Raw genomic sequence first — 21,824 nt, forward strand, 5'->3', positions numbered from 1 at the left:
CAGTAGTGCAGCGTGAGACGTGAAAGGAAGGTTGTGCTATCGCGAGAACTCTGCTTTTAGGCTTGTAGCTTGGGTCTGGTGGAGTCTCTCCGGCCAAGGTCTTCTTGGATTGCCCGGCATTGCGGTGGTAGCGGGTAAGAATCTGAGTGGCTGGAAGACTGGCGCACCTCCTTCGCCATTCACGCCTCACGCTGGTCTGGGGGCACCATGATGGTCTGGGGCCCCATGACCACTGTCCTGACGGGCTTGGGCCTGCTTTGCCTGCGGGGCCGGCCTCTTCCTCGGCACTTCTGGCCCGCCCTCCCCACCTCCGGTTCCCTCTCCCCTCCGGCACCCCCAAGTCCTGCTGGCCTGCCTTCTTCTCTCTGGCCAGCGACACTCTTGGCCCTGGGTCCCCTCATCCTCACTCCTGCCCTTCCCCCGCCGCGGCTCTGACAGCTTGTTTTTGCTCTCTATCGCCGTTTATCTTGGAGCGAGGTCGGGACCGTTTTCCAGAAAGTGCCCAGAATATATGAATTTGTAGCTTGTTGGTTGGGAACGTGAAGAAGACAATGTATTTTTCCGGAACTCTGTGTGCTCACACAGCGTTACTTACTGCCTCATGTAATTCTCCCAACAATCTTCAGAGGATAACAGTAATCATACAAATAACCTTACTTGCCATGTGTTATAAGGTGGGATGATGTGATCAAGAAGATCACAAGTCAGTGCTAGGGTCTGTGTGACCGCAAATAGCTTTTTTCACCATACCATTTTGTATTGTTTTCTAATCAAGGTAAGATTCACCGTAGTGTAACTGTTTGCACCATTCACTTGGTAATTTGGAAATATGGTTGGGTGAAGATGGTTAGGTAATCCTTGTTGGCTCATTTCTGCCCCGCGATCCTAGTGTGACATTTGTCAATTTTAAAAACATCAGACCCTTTGGAGAAGACTTAACAGATGCTACAGTGGAGGTGGGGGTGGGTGCCTATACTTTATGGCTTAGGCAAGTTACTTGATTTGCACTTTCCAAGGCTTGCTAGCTTGCAGGTTTGTTAAGACAATTAAGTGAGATAAATATGTAAAGACTATCACAGTAACATTTCCATTTTATTTCTCCTTCCCCCTCTTCAATGGAACTTTTTGTTCTTTGGGTCCCTAGGGATAATCTTAGTGGTCAAAAGTTTTATGATAGGTTGGGTCTAAATAAACCTTTACATTATTAATTTTGGGCAAACAGGTATTTCAAAGGTGGAAAAGCATGGGGGTTGTGTAAGGAAAGGAAGATGTGATTCTCAAAGGGGGAGGAGATATTTTAGGTCTCCCCACTCCCTCCCCACTTTATTAAATGAGCTTAGCTGTGCCATACTCTCTGGAACCTGTGTAGGGACTTCATAAAATTGAACAGGATATTTTGACACATATCCTTCCTCCCATTTGAGAACCTATTGGCTAGTGTTTTATAATTTACCCATAGAGTAACTGTGAGCATACTGGAAGACATTCGGAGCCACTTACCGCTGTTGATGGAGTTTTAAATCTTAGTCTCTTATTTCATGTAATTAGTATTTTCTGCTTAGTTTTTGGTGAATCAGTAAGACAGATTATCTAGATCAGTGATTTTCAATCTTTTTCAATCTCATAGCACACATAAACTAATTACTAAAATTCTATGGCACACCAAAAAATATATTTTATGCTTATCTGACAAATAAGTATAATTTTGATTAATTCACACTGGATGGCTATTGTTGTGTTGGCTGTTGTCTTTTAAAAATTTTTTTTATTTGACAATCTAAGGGAAAAGAGGTCAGTGCCCCTGACTAAATAGTCAGGTATTGCATATTTTAAAAATTCTTGCGGCACACCAGTGTGCTAAGGCACAACAATAGAAAATCGTGGCTCTAGATGGCAAGTTCACCATTATGTCCTCAGGGACTGTCACAGTATATGTCAGCTTAGGCACTCAATAAATATTTGTTGAATGAATACATAAAATCATAATAACTAAATGTGGCAGTTTGGTTCATTGAAGGAGTGAATAACTGACAAGTTAGGTTAAACTTTTTTTTTAAGATTTTACTTATTTTTAGAGAGAGTGGAAGGGAGGGAGAAAGAGTGGGAGAGAAACATCAGTGTGTGGTTGCGTCTCAGTGCCCTTACCAGGGACCTGGCCCTGCAACCCAGGCATGTGGGCTGACTGGAAATAGAACCAGCAACCCTTTGGTTCACAGGCTGGTGATTAATCCGCTGAGCCACCAGCAAGGGCAGGTTAAACTTTTTGCTTGTCTATATGGTCATAGATGAGAAGTTAAGTCTTTTAATACTTGGATGATTATAGATTTCATGAGAACGTAATCTTGGATTTACATTGAGTTTTATTTTTGGATCGTTGGTAGTCCCCCAAGCTTTAGAGGAAGGAAATTATTTTATCACATGTTTACTTATGTGGGGAAAAACCACAAGATGCTTACTGTGTAAAATCATGAATAAAGTGGTATTATTACTGCGATGATAGATAAATAACATGAGAAGTTTCAAATTGAAGTTAGGGCACAACCCCAGTTCTAAAAGCCTACCAAACTTCTGTGATGTCAGCTGGAATCTCTGTGGCACTGCAACATCTGAGGAAAAAAAAATCCAGAGATGGATGTAAATACAGTAATGTTTCCCCTTTAACTGACAAACCTGCTGGTGCTTGTGGATCTGTTTAGCTAAGCTTTGATGGGTCTGGCATCAGAAAAGACACTTTATCTTAGCGTCTATCCTGGGATCATGGTTTCAGTGGCAGTACCCTTGCCAGTTTTATCTTGTCTGAAAGAAAACTAAAAGCAATAGTTAGAAACACTTCCACTTCTGAAAAAACTTCCTGAACTAATGAAGGCTTTCCTCATGTAGAAGTGTCAAACTCATTTTCACCAGAGGCCTCGTCCGCCTTGTGGTTGTCTTCACAGGGCCGAATGTAATTTTAGGACTGTGTAAATGTAACTACTCCTTAACAGTTTAGCGAGAGCTCAGCACTCCTGCCGGGTAGAAACAAGGTGGAGGGACACATTTGGCCCTTGGGCCTTGTGCTTGCCACCCGTGCCTTAGTGGGACACAGAGTTGACTGTTTAAAGCAGAACTATACTATACTTATTGTGACTGGTCTGAATTTAAGCATTTATCATTTATTCATCCACCCATCCATTTATTAAACATGTATTAAGCCTCTGTTCAGTTTAGGGCCACGACATTGCACAATTCCAGGGACAGCATTCTTTTTCCATCAATTCAATAGTGCACACAGGATGTGGAGGGTATTGGTAATGCCAAGATGCTGATACCAGGCCATCTGTTCAGCATTAGGATGTACAAAGCCAAGTAAGACACAGTCTCTTCTCCTGGAGAGCTCTCAGGCTAAGGAGGCAGGCATGTATCAATAAGGGTAACTAACATGTTAAAGGTGTCATGCTGGAAACCTGTACAGATTACAGTGGGCCCAGAAGAAGCATCAGCTAACTCTATTGGTCAAAACTTTTGAGGAATGGGGTGCTTGGTCAGGAAGGGTTTAGTAATGACTGTGACTTAAGCATAGTCAGAAAAGTGGATAGGAAGGAACTAGCATTGCTGGCAGAGAGTGGGAGAGCCAAGCTGGACAGGGTGAGCCAGCATGGACTCTGCATGGAACAAGTTGTCTGGTGGATCTTTTTTGGTGTGGGGGCTGCTCAGGGGGAACTGCAGGAGAGTCAGGCTGAAGCCAGAATATAGAGAATTTTATTGCCTTATAAGATATTTGGACTTTATCTTTTAAGTGGGAAGCCATTGAAGAGTTAAAGTTTGTGCTCTCTCTAGATGAGTTGATCTACTAGGAAATGAGCTGTAGAAATCTTGAAGCAGAAGAGTAATATGCTTTATGAATCTCTCCTTTAGCACCTAAACATTTTACAAAGATGTAAGGACAAATAATGCAGCTTAAGGGGGTAAAGATGTGCCTGCAAAATAGCCTGAAGGCAGCATTCTAATAGATTTTTTCCCAGTCCTTTTATGCTAATATAAAATTTAAAAAAGCACATCACATTATTATATTGTAGTAACAGCTAAAGCTGGCTTAAGCTGAAAGAGTAAACACCGACTGTCAGTAATTGTGTAACAGTGGAAATTCAAGTGAGGGAGAGCTGGAGCATTTAGTCTGTGGAAGCATTGGTCATCTTAGAAAGGGCATGAGACCCATTGGTTATGAGGTGATGGTCAGCATTGTGACTATTTTATGGGGGCACACTAAAGAGAGATGAAAGTTGTTGGTATCAACTGTATTTTATATATATATATATATTAAATCTTGCAATATCTGTTATTTTTTTAAGATTTTTAATTTTTATTAATCTTTTTTAGATTAATAAAAATTAATCTAAAGGGAAGGGAGGGAGAAAGAGAGAGAGAGAAACATCAATGTCCAGTTGCTGGGGGCCGTGGCCTGCAACCCAGGCATGTGCCCTGACTGGGAATCGAACCTGTGATACTTTGGGTTGCAGCCTGTGCTCAATCCACTGAGCTACACCAGCCAGGGCTGTATTTTATATTAATAAGCTAAAAGTTCCTCCTTTCCAGCCATTGACTAAAAGTACAAAGGCCCATAAATTTTTAACTTTTCATCATTCAGAGGTATGACTAGTTTTTCTTTTCTCTTTTTGTATCTTCACAAAATGTTACCTAATGAATGTATTTTGAATTAAGAAATTGTTGTCTCATTTTTTTTGGTACTGAATGCCTGAAATGGGAGTCAAGAAGCTGTGCATCACAGGTAAAGTAGGCTCCTAAACTAACTCTGTTCATCTGAAATTTGAGGGATGCTTAATTGAGGATGATGGTCTTTAGTGTTTCCTTTTTTGGTTATGTTGTTTTGCTTTACTCTTAACTATTTACAAAAATAGCTTCATGTGCATAGACAAAAGCAAGTACTTTCCGTTTAAAAAATTAATTGAAAGGGAATGGCATTGCTGTGTAGATTTTGTCTCTGGCCTGATTGGAGTACCATGAACATGATAATATCAGACAGAAAGTACTAATGTGTGCCAGGCACTGTTCTAACAATTTTATACATATTAACTCATGTAAATCTCATTGAGTTTGTTTCATTATTACTGTCTCCATTTTACAGATGGGAAACTGAGGCACAGGTTGGTTAAGTAACTTGCCTAAGGTTACACAGCATCTAAGTGACAGAGCCAGGTTTTGTACCCAAATGGGGACATCTTATTATTAATTACTGTGTATTTTATTGCCTCTCCAAGTAGGGCTCTCAATTTCACTTCTGGAGTCACATCACCTAGAATAGTGCTTGGCATCTGGAAGATGCTCAGTCAACTTTTGTTTAATGCAGTGGTGTCAAAATCATTTTCACTGGTGGCCACATCTCCCCCGCCCTTGCCTTCAAAGGGCCAAAATAATTTTAGGGACTGTATAATGTAACTACTACTTAACTGTTAAGGAGTTGGAATTACATTTGGCCCTTTGAAGGCAAGGGCGAGGCAGATGTGGCCCCCAGTGAAAATGAGTTTGACACCCCTGGTTTAATGAAAAGTACCCATGAGTGTTAAAACAGCGCTGGACTCAGGCCGTGCGTGGGAGTGTGTGTGTATGAGAGAGACAAGGAACCAAGCACAGAGACCCAGGGGGTGGGTTGGAGGGGGTCGGGGGTTACTGGCAGAGGTGTGTCAAAGATGTGGTATGTCTGACAGCCCGAAACAAAAGCTGAGGGCTGAACCCCAGCTGGACTAATGGTGATAATCTCAGGTAGTCACAAACCATCACCCAGGAACATTCCAGTAATACTTCGGTAAGCTTCTAACTGTCCCACGTTTGTTATTTCTCTGTAGTGATTAGCAGAAAAATCCTTAAGTCATAAACGTCTTGACAATTTGGGCGCGGAGGGTTTGGTGGACCCACACTAAACGCTGGAGCAAGTAGACAGGACAGATGCTGGAGACGCATCCCGGGGCTCTGCGAACTCGCCACGTACTGAGCTGAGCGGGTAGGCGGGGGATGGAGGCGCCTAGCTGCGAGTTTGGGCATTGTTGCAGCCACTCCGGAGCCTTGCTGGATACTGCGGGTAGGAGCGTCCCGCTGCCTAGGGGGCGGAAGGGCCAGCGGAGTGGGCGGGCCCTTTGCCCCCACGATGACATGCGCACTTCTGGTTGCGTGTTGCCACCGCCAGGCTCGTGAGGGGCGTTAGGGGGTAATCCTCGGCACGGAGACCTTTCCCTAGCGTTGTGCTTCAGGGGCTGCTCAGGCTGTGGAGACCTGGCCTTTGAGGTACGTTTGGCGGCTCAGGATAGATACAAGAACCATTGGGGTTGGCTGGCCTTTCGGGGTCCTGCGGACGCAGCTGCGCGCATGCGTGCTGAGCGGTGACCGCGCCATTTCGGAAGCCGAGCGTCTGAGTGGCTGCTACAGAGCGTAGGACCGAAAGCTTCGTAGAGAGACTGTGGCTCTTAAGAAAGTGCTGGGGAACAGGTGAAAGTTACGTGAGTCACTGTTGCTTTTGAACTAGGTAAGCCTTAGTTGGCACTAGATGTTAAAGACCAATTTTGTGGTCAGTTTTCAGCCACTGTTCCGGAAAGTTGATTAGCTGGAATTGATTGCTCATAGTTACTTTTATACAGATAGACAAATCTGAGCGCAGTAATCCTCTGAAGTGTTAACCTTAAAATATGCTCCTGTGAATTTATTAGCTTATTTTGTTTAAAGCATTAATTATTTGCATGGTTTAAAAAAAATTACAGATAATTAGCCCTGGCTCTTGTGGTTCACTGGATTGAGCGCCGGCCTCAGAATCGAGGGCCTCCGAATAGAGTGCTCGCTGGTTCAGTTCCCGGTCCTGGCGCATGCCTGGATTGCAGACCATGTCCTGGGGGGGAGCGCCAGAGGCAACCGCACACTGATGTTTCTCTCTCTCTTTCTCCCTCCCTTCCCCTGTTAATAAAGAAATGAAATCTTTAAAAAAATTAGGGATAATTAGATCCTGAATTTCAGAAACAACTTGTTTTAGTAAAGGATTAAAGTGGGCTGGGGCCAGGATAAGATATATGTAACCCTTGAGTTAATGATTGTGGTACAAAGAAACCTTTATTTTTTTTAAGTGAAGGAACCTCTGAGGTGAAAAATGGCTCATGGTAAAATTGAATGTGGAATATTAACTTTTATTTTACAATTTTTTTTCCTGAAAATTTGTATATATGGTTAGATACATGGTGGGAAGAAGTAGGTTTACATTTGTAATACAAATGAACAATACAATAATTAATAAGTAATATAAGAATAAATTTTCGGGTATTCACAACTGTAAACTTAATTTTGCCTCATCAAAGATAACCAAATTGGCAGTTTTTCAAATTTAGTAATCCACAGAACAATAGGTATCTTGTAGATTGTGTTTTGAGGGCTTGGGCTTTTAGCAATGATTCAGATGCCAGGAAAATAAGTTGAAAGTGGGCGTTTTGTGGGGGGAGGGGGAGAGGAAGGATAGGAGGGAAGTGGGACAGAGTGGGAAGCTGTAGATAGAGATGATCTCATCGGAGTCTTCATTCAGGCAGACAAATGGAACTGAGTGATATAGGTGATCAGAATCAAGGCAGGGCTCTTGTTCTGTCCTTCATACTTAGCACTGGTATTTGGCACTGTTTTGATTATTCTGACATGCAAAGGTGCACTTTATTTTGTTAGCATGATCTAAGGAAGAAGGTTCTGAAAAATTGTCATAATTTATTTAGGGTTATGAAAATGGACTGAGAATCTTAATGGAAGTTATTACAGTAGTACCCCAAAATGTGACTGTTTGAATGGTAATTGGAATGCTAATTTTAAATTTTAGTATTGGTAAGTAAAAATAATTTATGGGTGGTAAAACATCAAAGGAAGAACAAGTTGGCCAGAGAGAGAGAATCTAGGACTTGATCCAAATCTCCCTTGAATGGCTGTGGCCCTTCCAATGGGTAATTTAAACTATCTGGGCCTTTGTGTGCCTTCATCTATAAAATTACAGTATATACTAAGGAAATAGCACTGGTTTTTCCAACCTCAAATCGTGGTTTATGTCAGTTGCTAGTGGGTCATAACTCTGGAAATTTTATGGTTAAACCATATGATAATGACTTCACTCCTTTTGTGGTTAGTTGCTTAATTCTGGTTCTATGATTTTAAGACTTGATAACTAGATTTGTGCAAAACATTGCGCAAATATGACATATATAGTTTGTAAAGTCCTCTTTGAGGAAAGCTCCAGGAAAACCTGGAAAACTTGTTTGAAAGGTATGTGTGTTTCTCCCACCTTCTTCCTACTCCCTAAAGCCTAGGACAGGAATCCTAGAGGCAGGGACGTTTTAAGAAATTGCTTAATCTTTTAACATCATTTTGAAAAATATATTTAAGGTAATCCACTTTGGAAGGTGAAAGGACAGTAGTTTGGATTATAAAGGTGAATATAAAAGACATTTTTAGTAGTTTTTCATTGATTTGAATTTTAGAATTAGAGCTGATTTGGTTAGTCTTTTTACAGGTTAGAAAACAAGCAAAAGCGTGCATACTTAGTTCAGACTGTTGAGTTAATAAATGGCTAAATGTATAAGTCAGGCCTTTTCTAGCATCAGTGCTGTTTTCTGTAGTCCAAAGGTGGAAGGAAGTTCCTGATTCTTGTAATTCAGGTAAACATAGTAACAATAAATGTGGTATTAAAAAATGCAGTGTGCAGGGGCTGGATTAAGTGCTTTTAGGCAGATAATGTCTCACTTTAATTTCACTGCAGCCCTTTGTACCTACTATCATTTTCTCCATTTTTTACCCCAGAGGAAATTGAGGCCAGAAAAGGTGCCGTATTTTGCCATGTATAATGTATACTCTGGTGTATAATGTGCATCCATGTTTTTGGCCCAAACTTTCAGGAAAAGAAATCTTTCATTTTAATTTTCAAATTCAGTTATTTATTTGTATTTAGATACTTGTTTTTTTGTATTATAAAGAAATTTTAAGATTTATTTTTGAACATGTTCTGGTACTAGAAACTTTGTGTAACAAACAATTACAAAACAAGAACAGATACAAAGTATTTTAGGCACTACCCATGTATAATGTGCATCCTTATCTTCCCTCAAAAATTTGGGCAAAAATTGCACATTATACATGGCAAAATATGGTAAATAAAGTTCATTAGTTCTCAGGATTGCAAATGCAGCTGGAATTCTGTTTTGTCAAGTCTCCCAGAGTTATCTCTTAATTATTAGGCTTGCTACACTGGCATTGGAACCTGAGACAAATGGTGCATTATTGAAAATGGCTATGTCAACTAGGTACCTCAGACCGTTCTCTTTGGAGGTGGCATTTCATAAAACTAGCTCACGCTTCACCTAATTCTTACTGGAATTCACCCGTGTAGAGGGGTTCTTGATTTCAGCTCCGAGGTCGTCTTCCTCACAATATGACAAGCAGTACACAGCTCCCATTTGGGATCTGGGCTGTGGAAGCTGACTGCCCCATAAGGAGGAGGGGCAGAGCTAAGAGCAGCAAAGGGACAGGCACCCTGGGACTGGTGGTAAAGAAACAAGTTTTCTTAGTGGCTGACAAATGGACTCTAAAGACCTTATTCTAACAAGATGACTGTTTTGAAGAATAATACCCATTTTAATTTGAAAACTTGGTAAGTATGTGGGGGAAAATAGTTTTGTAACAAGTGATAAAAGAAAAATCTAATTTGTGTACTTTAAAATTGCCATATTCTAGTCTTATTAGGGAGTTGTGTGGTGCTTGTGATTGAATCAAGAAACTTTAGGGATCTAATAATACCGTCAGCACTATATGCATTTTAATTTGTCTCCCATGTGATCTAGAGCTCTGGGTTTGTTTTTATTTTTGACGTTATGAAACAACATGTTAACGTAATTTTATTGATTAAATTTTGCACTGTGCCAGACATTGTGGTGTTTCACATAAATGGTGAGGACCTAAGAGAACGAAATTTGACACAGGTGACAATTGGCTAATGCATTTGAAAGACCACTGAACATACCTTGCATATACCTAACCTAAGTGCATAATGCAGCAGTTTGTGGTACTGTGGGACACTACAGCTCTCTAAATCTGAGCTAGTATTTCGCTTGTGTTATGCAGGCATTTTCCAGAATCCCTACAGTGTGTGCCACATGTATGCTAATACCTATACTTAAAACAGGGCAGCTTACAGTATGACAAATAAGGAGGCAAAATAGGTACAGCTGGTATTTCAAGGGTTGGAAATATTGCAGGAATTCCTGTCAAATCATGGGGCAACAGACTAAGGTAACAAAATAACAAGGGAAAGTTAGAAAGTTTGCTGAATCTTTCGGTTTCATATAGGAAGTCTATAGTTCTTGAATGTGAATCTTTTGTTGAGGTGATCAAACGAAAGCCTATTGGGCTTCTTCCCCTCACTGTTTTGAGGGTGAGAATCACACAGTTGTCCCTTTCCTGATTCTAGCTAGCCACCTGGCCCTAAAGCTAGGCCTGAAGATGCAGTTTAAGCCAAAGTTTCTTCCTTTGTTTCAGAGGAGCAGTCAGCCATTTCAAGGACTACATTGGGCAGCCTGCTGTTCAATTCAAAGCTGGCTTCTCTGAGGTCACTGCCTTCAAGACTGTTGGGAAGTTCTTTCATATATTGCCTCAGGTGTCTCCTATTAATCCTCCTCTTTCCCCTACTTGGGTTATTCTGAACATGCTTAATTCTTTGCTGTATCTCCAAATATTTGAGAAGAGACTTCTCTTATCAAGGGTAAACAGCTTTCCTTCTGGAGAAATTTTTCGTGGTTTTGAGGCATCTTTCTTCTAAAGTATGTTACTCAGAAAGAAATTTCAAATATAGCCCAATAAACATGGACCAGATTAGTTCTGTGACAAGCATTATACATTTGATGAATTGAGTCAAATAGCATGTAGGTTATTTTCCCCTCAGATCCAGGGCACTGCTACCTTATATAGGGCTCACTTTCAGTTAAAAATCTCCATCCTTTTAAATATTTATTCTCTTGTACCTTGTCCCCACCGCCATTCAAATTCAAAATACTTACCTTTTGTTTTATAAGATTAACAGCTTTGTGGAAATTGTTTTTGGGATCTCTTTCTTTCATAGCCCCCCCACCCTTATCTCTAACTTAAATGTCTGCCTCCTATGTTTTCATCCAAGTCATTAGGGAAAACAGTTAAGTAATTGGGGAAAACAGGGACATACCTCTAAAATCTTTACAGACTGGCTTCAGTCCATTATCCTTTCAGTACCTTGTACAAAAATTACCTTATGATTTAATTGTTTCTACTTAGCCCATATTCACTTTGTCCACAAAGATAGCATATTAGCACAAAGATAGTCTTGTCACAGGTCTTATTTTTGTCTAGATATATCATATCTACAACATTACATTGACTAGCCAATGTAGAAAAACTATCCAAGATGGAAATAACTTCAGTGTCCTGGGGCTTATTGAACCCATGCTGGGCTACAGTGATCACTGCTTTCTTTAAGTGTTTAAAAAAACATCTTTGATTCTAGATCTCTCCAGGATAGACACCAGTGGCTTCTGTCAAGCTTTGCTTCATTGCATTTCTGGCACTCTTCTGTCTATGTCTCATATCATTCGTTATGTGTTATTCTTTCCACTTATATTTCTTACCTCTTATAAACCTAAGCTTATTAGAGAACTTGCACTAATTTATATAAGTACATTCTATATGTCAAAATTCAATGCAAAAGTCTTTATTTTGTTTTTCTTCGAATGGCTTTGTAGAAGCACACCCTTTAAAGATTTATTTATTTTTTTAGAGAGAGGAGAATGGAGAGGGGAGAGAAACATCAATAGACGTCCTCTGATCCATCCCCAACTGGGGACCTGGCTGGCAACCCCAGGCATGTTCCTTCCCTGACTGGGAATTGAACTGGCAACATTTCTGTTTGCAACGGTGCTCAGTCCACTGAGCCACACCAACCAGGGAAGATTTATGTTCTTGAGAGCTTCCTAGCTATGAAACCATCCCTAAGTTGCTCCTAAATTTTAAAAATAAAAAAGAAAAGAGATAATAAAAATTCTGTCCTCTCAACAAATTTAGGTAAATGCCAGATCTAAACAGTGTTCTGAATTGTTTATCAAGCTTTTTCTTTTGCAGCTTTTTTTCAAAGTAATTATGGATCTTTCTAGACATTTTAGTCTTGACCTCTAAATCTGTGAAACAAGAACATATGCCCCTTGTGACTTTATGTATTATAACTAGAAACTTGAACTCTAATGTTCTTTTAACTTTCAACTATTGATTAAAAAAATTGGTATATTTTTTCGGAAATATCTGTTCAAATGTAAAAGTTTCACTAAAGTAGATGCATAGGATTTTATGGCAGGAACACAATAGTGGTGGGCAGGAGAGGAGGCATTGTTTATTAAGAGTGTATTATGTGCCAGGTCCTGTGTTGGAAGTAATCTAAGTAAATAGGAGCTGGTTGGAGTGATCATTTAGGAGATGATTGAAAGGTGGTTTTGCGTTGGAATTATGGTGCAATTTGGATTGTTATTTTTTTTGTTTTCTTTTAAAGGAACGGTGAGCAGAATGAGTATCTCACAGGACCAGAATGGCTCCAATAAGAGAGAACCCCTTTTGAGGTGTTGCGATGCACAGAGGGACTTGGAGCTTGCTATTGGTGGAGTTCTCCGGGCTGAACAGCAAATTAAAGATAACTTGCGAGAGGTATGATGTGTGCTCTTTTCTCTTGCCATGTCTGGACCCTTAGGACAGGGATGGTTAGAGCATGGCCAAGGACTTGGCTTCTCAGTGCCAACCACGAAGTTTCACCCCATGTTTCACATGGTCTACCTGAAATGTTGATGTCTTTGATTTTAAAGGTAAATAAAGCAGATGTTACAAGAGTCTGGAAAACCTTGTACCACCTTAAGAGAATTAGTTCAGTATGCATTTTTTATTGCTCTTTGGTGTGGTGGTCCCTGTCCCAAGCACTGCCATCAATAAAATAAAATGAATGAGCAGTATACTTGTACTGCTCATCTGTATCCTTGGCATAAATGATGGCACTGCATCCTGTCCCCTACCATCTTTTTCACTTGGTGGCTTTTTTCATTTAAAAAAAAAAATCAAAATTGGTGGATTTTTATGTAGCCATTTTAATACTGAAGATGAAAGAAAATATGCAACATTTTCAGCATATTATGCTTTATTATTTCAAGAAAGATAAAAATGCAACTGAAACACAAAAAAGAGTTTGCAGTATATGGAGAAGGTGCTGTTACTGATGGAACATGTCAAAAGTGGTTTGCGAAGTTTTGTGATGGAGATTTCTTGCTGGACTATGCTTCATGGCCAGGTAGACCAGTTGAAGTTGATAGTGATCAGATTGAGACATTAATTGATAACAGTCTACATTATACCATGCAGGAGACAGCCGACATACTCAAAATATCCAAATCAAAGTTATTGGTGAAAATGAAAAATGCATCTCTTATTTTATGGAAAAAAACCACATGGACTGTTTGGTCCAATGTTTGTTCTGTTGGCTTAATAGTATTCTGTCTGTAAGTGGGTAGACCAAGTAGTATTACATGACTTTGAAATAAAACTACATCACTGCATTTTTTTTGGACCATAAGACGCACCTAGGTTTTAGAGGAGGAAAATAGGAAAAGAAATTTTGAAGCAAAAAAATGTAAAATATTTAATAACATAAATAATATAATATTTTACCGTTGTAAATGTAAGGCTACATTTGGACTATAAGACGCACCCCCCTTCCTCCCAAGTTTGGGGGGAGTGCGTCTTATAGTCCAAAAAATACAATATATATAGAAAAATGTGTTATAGAAGTTTTTTTTTTAAATGCAGGTTCTCATGGGAAATTTTTAGCTGTTGATTTTTTTTCCTTAGGAGTTTTTTTTTTTTTTTAAACTAAGCATCTTTTTTTGTTTTAAAGATTTCATTTATTTATTTTTAGAGAGGGAAGTGGGGGGGGAGAGAGAGAGAGAGAGAGAGGGAGAGAGAGAGAGAGAGAGAGAGAGAGGGAGAGAGGGAGGGAGGGAGAGGGAGAGGGAGAGAGGGAGAGAGGGAGAGAGGGAGAGAGAGACAAAGACACATCAATGTGCGGTTGCTGGGGGTTATGGCCTGCAACCCAGGAATGTACCCTGGCTGGGAATCGAACCTGGGACACTTTAGTTCCCAGGCCGCGCTCAATCCACAGAGCTACGCCAGCCAGCCAGGGAAGGAGTTTTATATTTACCCCTCTTTGAATCGCTGTTTATGCTTCCAGGTATTTAGTTTGTAATTTTACTTAAATTGTCTACCGTAGTGGTCTCTGGTTATTGACATGCAGTGACACATCTCTTTATTAAAGTGACCTACTGTAAATGGATTGCTCATTTGTGGGGTGAGAAAGAGATAAAGTAAAAAAGTGAGGGGGATCAGCATTACCTGATATATCCTTGTATTTTCTCTTGATCTCTTTAGGATACTCAAAGTAAACCTGATCCTCTTAGAAGTATGGTAAGATGATTTTAGAGCATAGGGTATGCCTTTATGACTGGAATTCTTAAACTGGGTCCTTGGGCCTTTGGCACACTAAACCCAGAAATTATAGGCACAGTTTTGAGTATATGCATTTTTCGGAGGAGATTTTCTACAGATGTCATTAGATAGCCAAAAGGATTTGTGAGTCTCAAAAGTTTAAGAACTTCACTGTTCTGTGGGAAATATATTCTTTGGCCTTATAAATACTAGTGAAGCTAATATATATGTGTTTCCTAGATCAAAGCTCAGATTCACAGCTGCATAAGCCGTCACTTGGAATGCCTTCGAAGCCGTGAGGTATGGTTGTATGAACAGGTAGATCTCATCTATCAGCTTAAAGAGGAGACACTTCAGCAGCAGGCCCAACAGCTCTACTGGGTAAGATGGCTGCAAGGCTATAGTTGGTTTGAGTATGGTTTCTGGTTTCTAGGGAATGTCTTTCCTGCATTGTAACCTTAATATACATCAGACAGAAGTTTAATTTTAGGTGCTGTTTGTTAACATGGATACACTTGGTACTTTTAGTATCATGTGGCTAGATGGTTTCATTTTTCTTATAGTTACTGGGCCAGTTCAATTGTCTTATTCGTCAACTGGAATGCACCCAAAACAAAGATCTAGCCAATCAAGTCTCTCTGTGCCTGGAGAGGTAAAGACTTTTTTGCTTGTTTTGATTTTTTGGCTTTTTGACTTTGGTGTATTAAAAATAAAGTCAGTTCCGTGATTCATTGCAGGGGTTGGATTTCACTCGACTTTGCTGTTTCTGTGATAAGATCATCTTGCTTCCTAGTTTTAATATTGTACATGGTACATGGTTAAGTCATCTACCTTTGGTTGAGAGTCTTAGCAAAGTACAGTCACTTCCAATCACAATTTGGCTTTTGTTTTGGATGAAGTTGAAATAGATATTCCTTAAAAATAGCTAAGTTTTATTTATTTTTTTTCTCCAGACTGGGAAGTTTGACCCTGAAACCTGAAGATTCAACTGTTCTACTTTTTGAAGCAGACACAACTGCTCTGCGCCAGGCCATCACAACTTTTGGGTCCCTCAAGACCATTGTGAGTATTGTTGATCTCAGATGGTTGATAGAATGTGCTCCTCAGGTCTGTGGCCTCACATATGGTCTTCAAAACACGTTTTTAAGATGAATAGTGGTTTTCTAGAGAATTTGGGGAACTTCAGAATTTCATGTTCTGATTAAGTCGATAGAGCATTACAGCTGGTAGTTCTTGGAAATGTGGTATGATTCATGGATAATCTCAAGAATTCATCTTATAACTCTTTAAATACCTTTGATATATTTCTTATAAAATTTATGGTTTGAATGGTCTTTAATATAAAGAACCAAATTTCGTCTCATTTGGGTCTTGTTAAAATTAGTAATACTACCAATTCTGGTAAAATTTCTTGTGTGATGAGAGTTACACAGTAGATAGAAAATTCTCTGATTTGATAACTTCTTTGTAGGTCATTGCATTTAGTATTAAGAATATTTATAGAAAGAGTAATGCTTTGCTTAATTAATAGTTTTGAAATTTAGGAATTACAATTTCACTTTTTTGGTATAAAAGTATAACAATGATAAACACGATTATTTTGTTTTTATTTTATAGCAAATTCCTGAGCATTTGATGGCTCATGCTAGTTCATCAAATATTGGGCCCTTCATGGAGAAAAGAGGCAATATGCCATTGCCAGAGCAGGTAAAATATACTTTTGTTTCTGATAATTGAGTTATTACTTGGCTAGTATTTCTTTTGGATTTTGACTAAATCACTTTTTTTCCCCCTGCTGTACTATATTTGTAAACAGGCACCAGTAGTAAATGAGTTAGTTTTTACAGTTAAATGCTTTCCTTGAGACTGAATGTCAGAAATTTGGAGGTTTTATAGATGTTGAGTAAGAGAGAAACTTACTGTTATCTATTAGTTCATAAGAAATTGTTATCAGCTCTCCGATTATATTGGTTTTCTCTTGGGAATCCTTTCCTTTATAATTCATAGGGATGGTTTACTTCTAAAGGCAGTTGGAATATTGGTTTCTAGATATTTTGAGTTGAGAAGAATCCCAGAGCTCAGCTACTCCTTGTTTTACAATTGTGAAAATGGAGGCTTAGGGAAGTCATAATATGTGAAGAAGTGTTAGTGGCCAGCTAAGATTAGAGAGCTTGGGTCTCCTGCTTTTCTGGTGAACTTTTTTCTGCACTTGACATTGCCTTGTTAAGTAGCAAAGTGTTATGTGATTAAGCAGAAGTCAGCATCTAGCACCATAGCTGTCCCTCTCAGTGAATGGCTCCTTGGAAGCAAACCTGCCAGTGGTCATCAGACTTCTTACACACCCAGCACCAATCTGCAGGACTGGCTCACTCAAAAGCATACCTTGGAGAATAATCAGGTGTGTTGCTGCTTTATTGTTTCTGAGGTAGATGTAGAAGTAGATTGGGTTAGTTGCTAATACACAGTATGTTTTTGTTTAGTTTTTAGTTCTGTTCTGGAGATACGTATTTTTAGTAACAATATGACACCTCTTTACCATGGATAGAAAGTTTAGAAAACAGTTGTATAAGGAAATACCAACCCATAATCCCAACATTCAGAGATAGTCACTCTAGCTTTGTATTTATGTACTTCATTTTTGTGTCCATACATATACTTTAAAAAAATCATCCTTTTTTGGTTAGATTTTTTTCCCTAATAGAGGGTGAATATACTTCTCTTGTCATATAATTTCTTCCATAAAATCTTTAAGAGTGTAGTGTATTATTGATTGGTTGTAACTTAATCTCCAGTTTTTCTGGATATAAACAAAGTTTCTCTAAATATTCAGGAGCTAATATTTCTGTACATTCTTTATTAGTTCCTTAGGATTAAATTCCTAGAAATTACATTAGTAGATTGCAGTTTTAGATACATAATGCCAATTTGGCTTTCCTGGAAACTGATACCAATTTCTATTCCTACCAGCAGAGTACTGAGTGTACTTGCTTCACAGAAACTTCTCAAATGGCAACCATGGGTTGCCATTTGTAACCCCCTCCCAAATTTGACAAAAAGTTAACAATTTTGTTTTGAATTTATTAAGGAAATTGAAAGTTTATTTGCCTGTTTTATGATTTGCTTAGTATCTTTTGCTTATTTTTATCTTTTTTATTCATAAAGGCATATTATGTTAGAACTTTTCTGTCTTGCTACAAATGCTTTCCCCTGGTTTGCCTGTACTTTTCAGTTTTTTTAAATAGAAAATTATCTTTTTATGTACCTAAAATATGTATTTTATTATTGCAACAGAAATCCCTTGTCTCTTGGCTTTGTATACTTAAATTTAGAAACACTGGACAATGTGATGAATAGCCAAATAGAACACTTTTTGTCATGAATCCCAAAGCAGTCATGTTCTGGTGAACTGATATTGTGTACTTTTTGTGTAGACTTCTGCCCGAGCCTGCAATTTCTTCAGTAATGTCTGGGGCAACCTAAAGGACTTGGAAAACTGGCTCCACAAGAGTCAGCATCAAGAAGTTCCTGAAAAACCAAGTTATCAAAAGGGTAGCAGTGATTCTACCACCAGTTCTTACTCCATTGATACTGAAAAGGATGAGAATCTGGAGCTGCTTGATCAAGATGAGATGGATCTTTCTGATTGGCTGGCGACTCCCCAGGAACCCCAAAAGCTGGAGAAGCCTGGGAATGGCAGCTGTGCAACCAGTGAGAGATTTAAGCTCTTGTTTCAGGTGTTCCAAGAGTCTTATAGTGTGAATGATTGGCTTGTCAAGCCTGATTCCTGTACCAATTGTCAGGGCAACCAGCACCGAGGCGTGGAGATTGAAAACCTGGGCAATCTGAAGTGCTTGAATGACCACACGGAGGCCAAGAAACCCTTGCCTATTCCCAGCATGATTATTGAAGATTGGCTTGTCCAGAACCATCATGAGCCATATAAAGTAGAGGAGGTCTGCAAAGCCAATGAGCCCTGTACAAGCTTTGCAGAATGTGTGTGTGATGAAAATTGTGAGAGGGAAGCTCTTTGTAAATGGCTGCTGGAGAAAGAAGGAAAGGATAAAAATGGTATGCCTGTGGAACCAAAATCTGAATCTGAGAAATGTATAGATTCCCTAAGTATGTGGCTTTGTCCTTCTAGAAAAGAGGCAACAGAACAAGCTAAGATACCAAAAGCAATGGCTCCTTCTAGAATTGCTGATTCCATCAAAGTGATAAGAAATAGTCCCTTGTCAGAATGGCTTATCACACCCTCATGCAAAGGATACCTCAAGGAAGTGCCTACTACTGAGGACCAAGCTGGCAAACAAAAGCTTACCAGCCCTGTGGCCTCTTCCTGGTGCCCCTTTAATGCAGCTGACTGGGTCTTGCCAGCAAAGAAGACAGGAAATCTCAGCCAGTTTTCCTCAGAACATAAGTGGCTGCTTCGAAAGAAGGCCAAGGTGAGCACAGACATCAAAATAGCAACATTTGAAATACAGTTAATAGATTTTTACTTTCTTAATCCCAAACCTTGCAAATGGCCCAGATCCTTAAAAACATGTTAACTATTGTAATTGGCTTAAGTATTAATTTTAGTGCCATGTTAGCAACAGAATGGAGAATTTATTGTTTAGGTCGAAGTTTTTGTGCACTTTCTCAGTTTCCAGCCCCCATCCGGTGGGGCCGGGGTTGGGTGCAATAAAACCCCAGCCTATTTTTATTGCTAATTATGGAAGAGATTTAGGGGCAGGGGAAGCAATTGTCACCTCTGCTCTTATTAGAGAGAATGCCCAAGATTTACATTATTCTTCATAGATACTATATTATTGGGAAGATTATTTGTAGCAGCTCACCTTTTCCATCTTCTTGCAGGAAGTATTGCTTAATTCACCCCAACAGGAGGAACATAACTTTCCCCCAGACTGTTACGGCTTCCCAGCAGTTTGTGATCTCTTTGCCTGTATGCAGCTTAAAGTTGATAAAGAAAAGTGGTTGTATCGAACTCCTCTACAGGTGGGTACATGCCACTAGTATAAATATTACAGACTTTACTGGTTATAAATGTTTTGTCATATGTAAATTCATACGTTGCCCATTTAACCACAGTCATTTTAATGGAATGAATATTAGGTAAGGGTGGGAGAGAAAAATCCTAAAATTTCATGTTATTTCACCTGAATTTGCTTAATGAAACAATTAGGACATATCTGAATGTGACCTTTCAAGGTATAGTTAGTTGTTTCAGGGGCATTTTTTAGAGCCTGTATGGATTCTAATAGCTTACTCAAAAATGAATGAGCCAGCACTTTAAGTTGGGGAGAAATGTTTTTATCCTACAGTGAGTGACTTTTTATCTGTGGGCTTTTCTTTACAGATGTGAAGGAATGGAGTACTAGAGTCAAGCAACTTTCCTGCAAATTCTCACACTTCATAAGCCGAGTGACTGCAGCTTGCCAAATCATTGTTTCTGGGTGTGACCAATCAGCTTAGTTCCTTTCTTGACTAATTTTCAACTAATGAAGAAAAATAAGTCATCAAATTATGAGTTACTGTGTAAAAGAAAAAGGCTATTTTTTGATGGCTGACGTGATTCAGTTCCTTCTTACAAAGAATTAATTCACTCTTACACTAGAAATGCAGCATTTTGGTGGATATTTCTTTCATAAGCTTCCATGGCTCCTTATATTGGGTTGTTACTAGTACATTAAAAACACTGTAGTTTTAAAAAAGAAATAGTTCTGTTAAGGTGTTCATCAAAGAAGCTAGTGAACTTCTTTAACCTTTTGATTACCCTTTTTAGATGCTTCCTTTGCTGTGGGTTTTCTTCCATTAGTGGTGGAAATAATTTCTAGTTAATATAATATTTCATATAAAGAATTAACTGAGAATATAGTGATTTTTTTAACCAAAATAGGTATCAGCATCTTGGCAATTTTTGACAATTACAAAAGACACATCAGATTCTACAGTATTTTCTTTTGGAAGAAATTTAGTTACTGCAAATTTTGTCCTTATTTCCTTCTCTAAATGTTGTATCCAGTGAGCTCTTTTAGAAAGGCTCTGAATTGCTTCAAGACAACATCCTGGATAATCCGAATGTCTAGAAATATTCTGAAGAAACACAGGCAAGAGTCCCCACACCCACTAATCAAAAAGCAAAAGACAGGACATGCTGGAAATGTAGCACTTGAACTATTCATTATCCTAAGGGTTGGTTATTGGTACGTCCTGTGTAAAATGGATGTTGAGCTCAATACCTACCTGGTGCTTTTAACTGGGGTTAAATTAAATGCCCTTTTACTGCAAGTACAGTGTACTTTTACCTCTAAAAACAAAATGCAGAGACATTTAGAGAACAGGCTGTTTTGAACACTTGTGCCTTGGGGTGTTTATTGTTTATTGAAGCTTTATGAAAGCTGGTATTTTCTCAAGATGCTCAAAGTAATGTTCATACTTTAAAAAGTTTCTCTGTAGGAGAGAAATGGTATTAACTGCTTTCCATCAGGCCTTTAAATTTATTAAGCCACTGAACTTGCCTTGGTATGTGGTATTGGAAATACTTTCAGTTTGTGATAGTCATCCAGAAAGCCCTTTTGGAGAAATTAAACAGTTCGAGTGTCATTTGCCCTACAGCTTCACTGGAATTCTTGAACCACAGCTGAAAAAAAACCATTATTTTTAGTTCCCCGTCCCCCAACATAATTTAGAACTTTAATAAAGGTGATGGGTAAAAACTTAGCCTTTCCATTATTTTAGGTCGCAGAACACTTTGTAGTTTTTGAGGTTTAACAGTGTGTATTCCTAACTTTACATTAATCACTATGCTAATGAGTATATGTCTTTTACATTATGCATTTTGTACCTCCCCATTAAAAGCATTAACAAACAGTTGTATTTTGTATAAGTACCTTGTAACAAAATATTCTATCATGTTATGTAAATGTGATAATCTTTGGTTAGTAGTACAGCTGATAACATAAATTTTATATTCCATAAAATACCAATGAATTTTATGAATCTTCAGTTAGCAAGAACAGGTACATTGCCACTAACTTCCATTCCCAGTTTCTTCCTGCAAACTCATCATATCGATTCCTTTTAATCTGCTAAATTCAGAGCTTTTCTGTGAAATCCCTTACTAGATGTGTCCAAAAGGCCCTACTTTTTCCAATCATAACTGCCAGTTGTTTAGCATTTATTATGTGTATGTATAACCTGCAGTGCAATTTTACTTTTTATTAGAGGACAAAAGAAACTTGCCCATATTTCCTTTGGCCTTCCCACTTGAAAACTTAAAAGCTCTT

At 38.9% G+C, this 21,824-nt stretch overlaps 1 protein-coding gene across 4 annotated transcripts; it reads left to right on the forward strand.

The window, feature by feature from the left end:
* Positions 1–21,408, forward strand: NCOA4 (nuclear receptor coactivator 4). 4 transcript variants are annotated; one of them, XM_045841866.1, is made up of 10 exons: positions 1–134; positions 12,566–12,717; positions 14,779–14,919; positions 15,102–15,190; positions 15,492–15,600; positions 16,156–16,245; positions 16,793–16,936; positions 17,970–18,980; positions 19,393–19,533; positions 19,895–21,408. In XM_045841866.1, exons 2-10 carry the CDS (start codon positions 12,580–12,582, stop codon positions 19,898–19,900), a joined length of 1,869 nt encoding a protein of 622 aa, XP_045697822.1. In that variant the 5' UTR covers positions 1–134; positions 12,566–12,579; the 3' UTR covers positions 19,901–21,408. The 4 variants fall into 4 exon arrangements, with proteins under 4 accessions (XP_045697822.1, XP_045697823.1, XP_045697821.1 ...); XM_045841867.1 differs by lacking the exon at positions 1–134 and adding an exon at positions 6,133–6,276; XM_045841865.1 differs by lacking the exon at positions 1–134 and adding an exon at positions 6,361–6,514.
* Positions 21,409–21,824: the final 416 nt, after the last annotated feature.

The sequence above is a fragment of the Phyllostomus hastatus genome, unplaced genomic scaffold (genome assembly GCF_019186645.2).
Source record: "Phyllostomus hastatus isolate PE091 unplaced genomic scaffold, TTU_PhHast_1.1 phas_contig_38, whole genome shotgun sequence".
NCBI classification, from domain to species: Eukaryota; Metazoa; Chordata; class Mammalia; order Chiroptera; family Phyllostomidae; genus Phyllostomus; species Phyllostomus hastatus.

Coding starts and splice junctions, on each gene's coding strand:
- NCOA4 (XM_045841866.1), top strand. CDS start 12,580: ATGAGTATCTCACAGGACCAGAATGGCTCCAATAAGAGAGAACCCCTT. Junction 14,920..15,101: donor AGGCCCAACAGCTCTACTGG/GTAAGATGGCTG, acceptor TTTTTCTTATAG/TTACTGGGCCAGTTCAATTG. Junction 15,601..16,155: donor TTGGGTCCCTCAAGACCATT/GTGAGTATTGTT, acceptor TTTATTTTATAG/CAAATTCCTGAGCATTTGAT.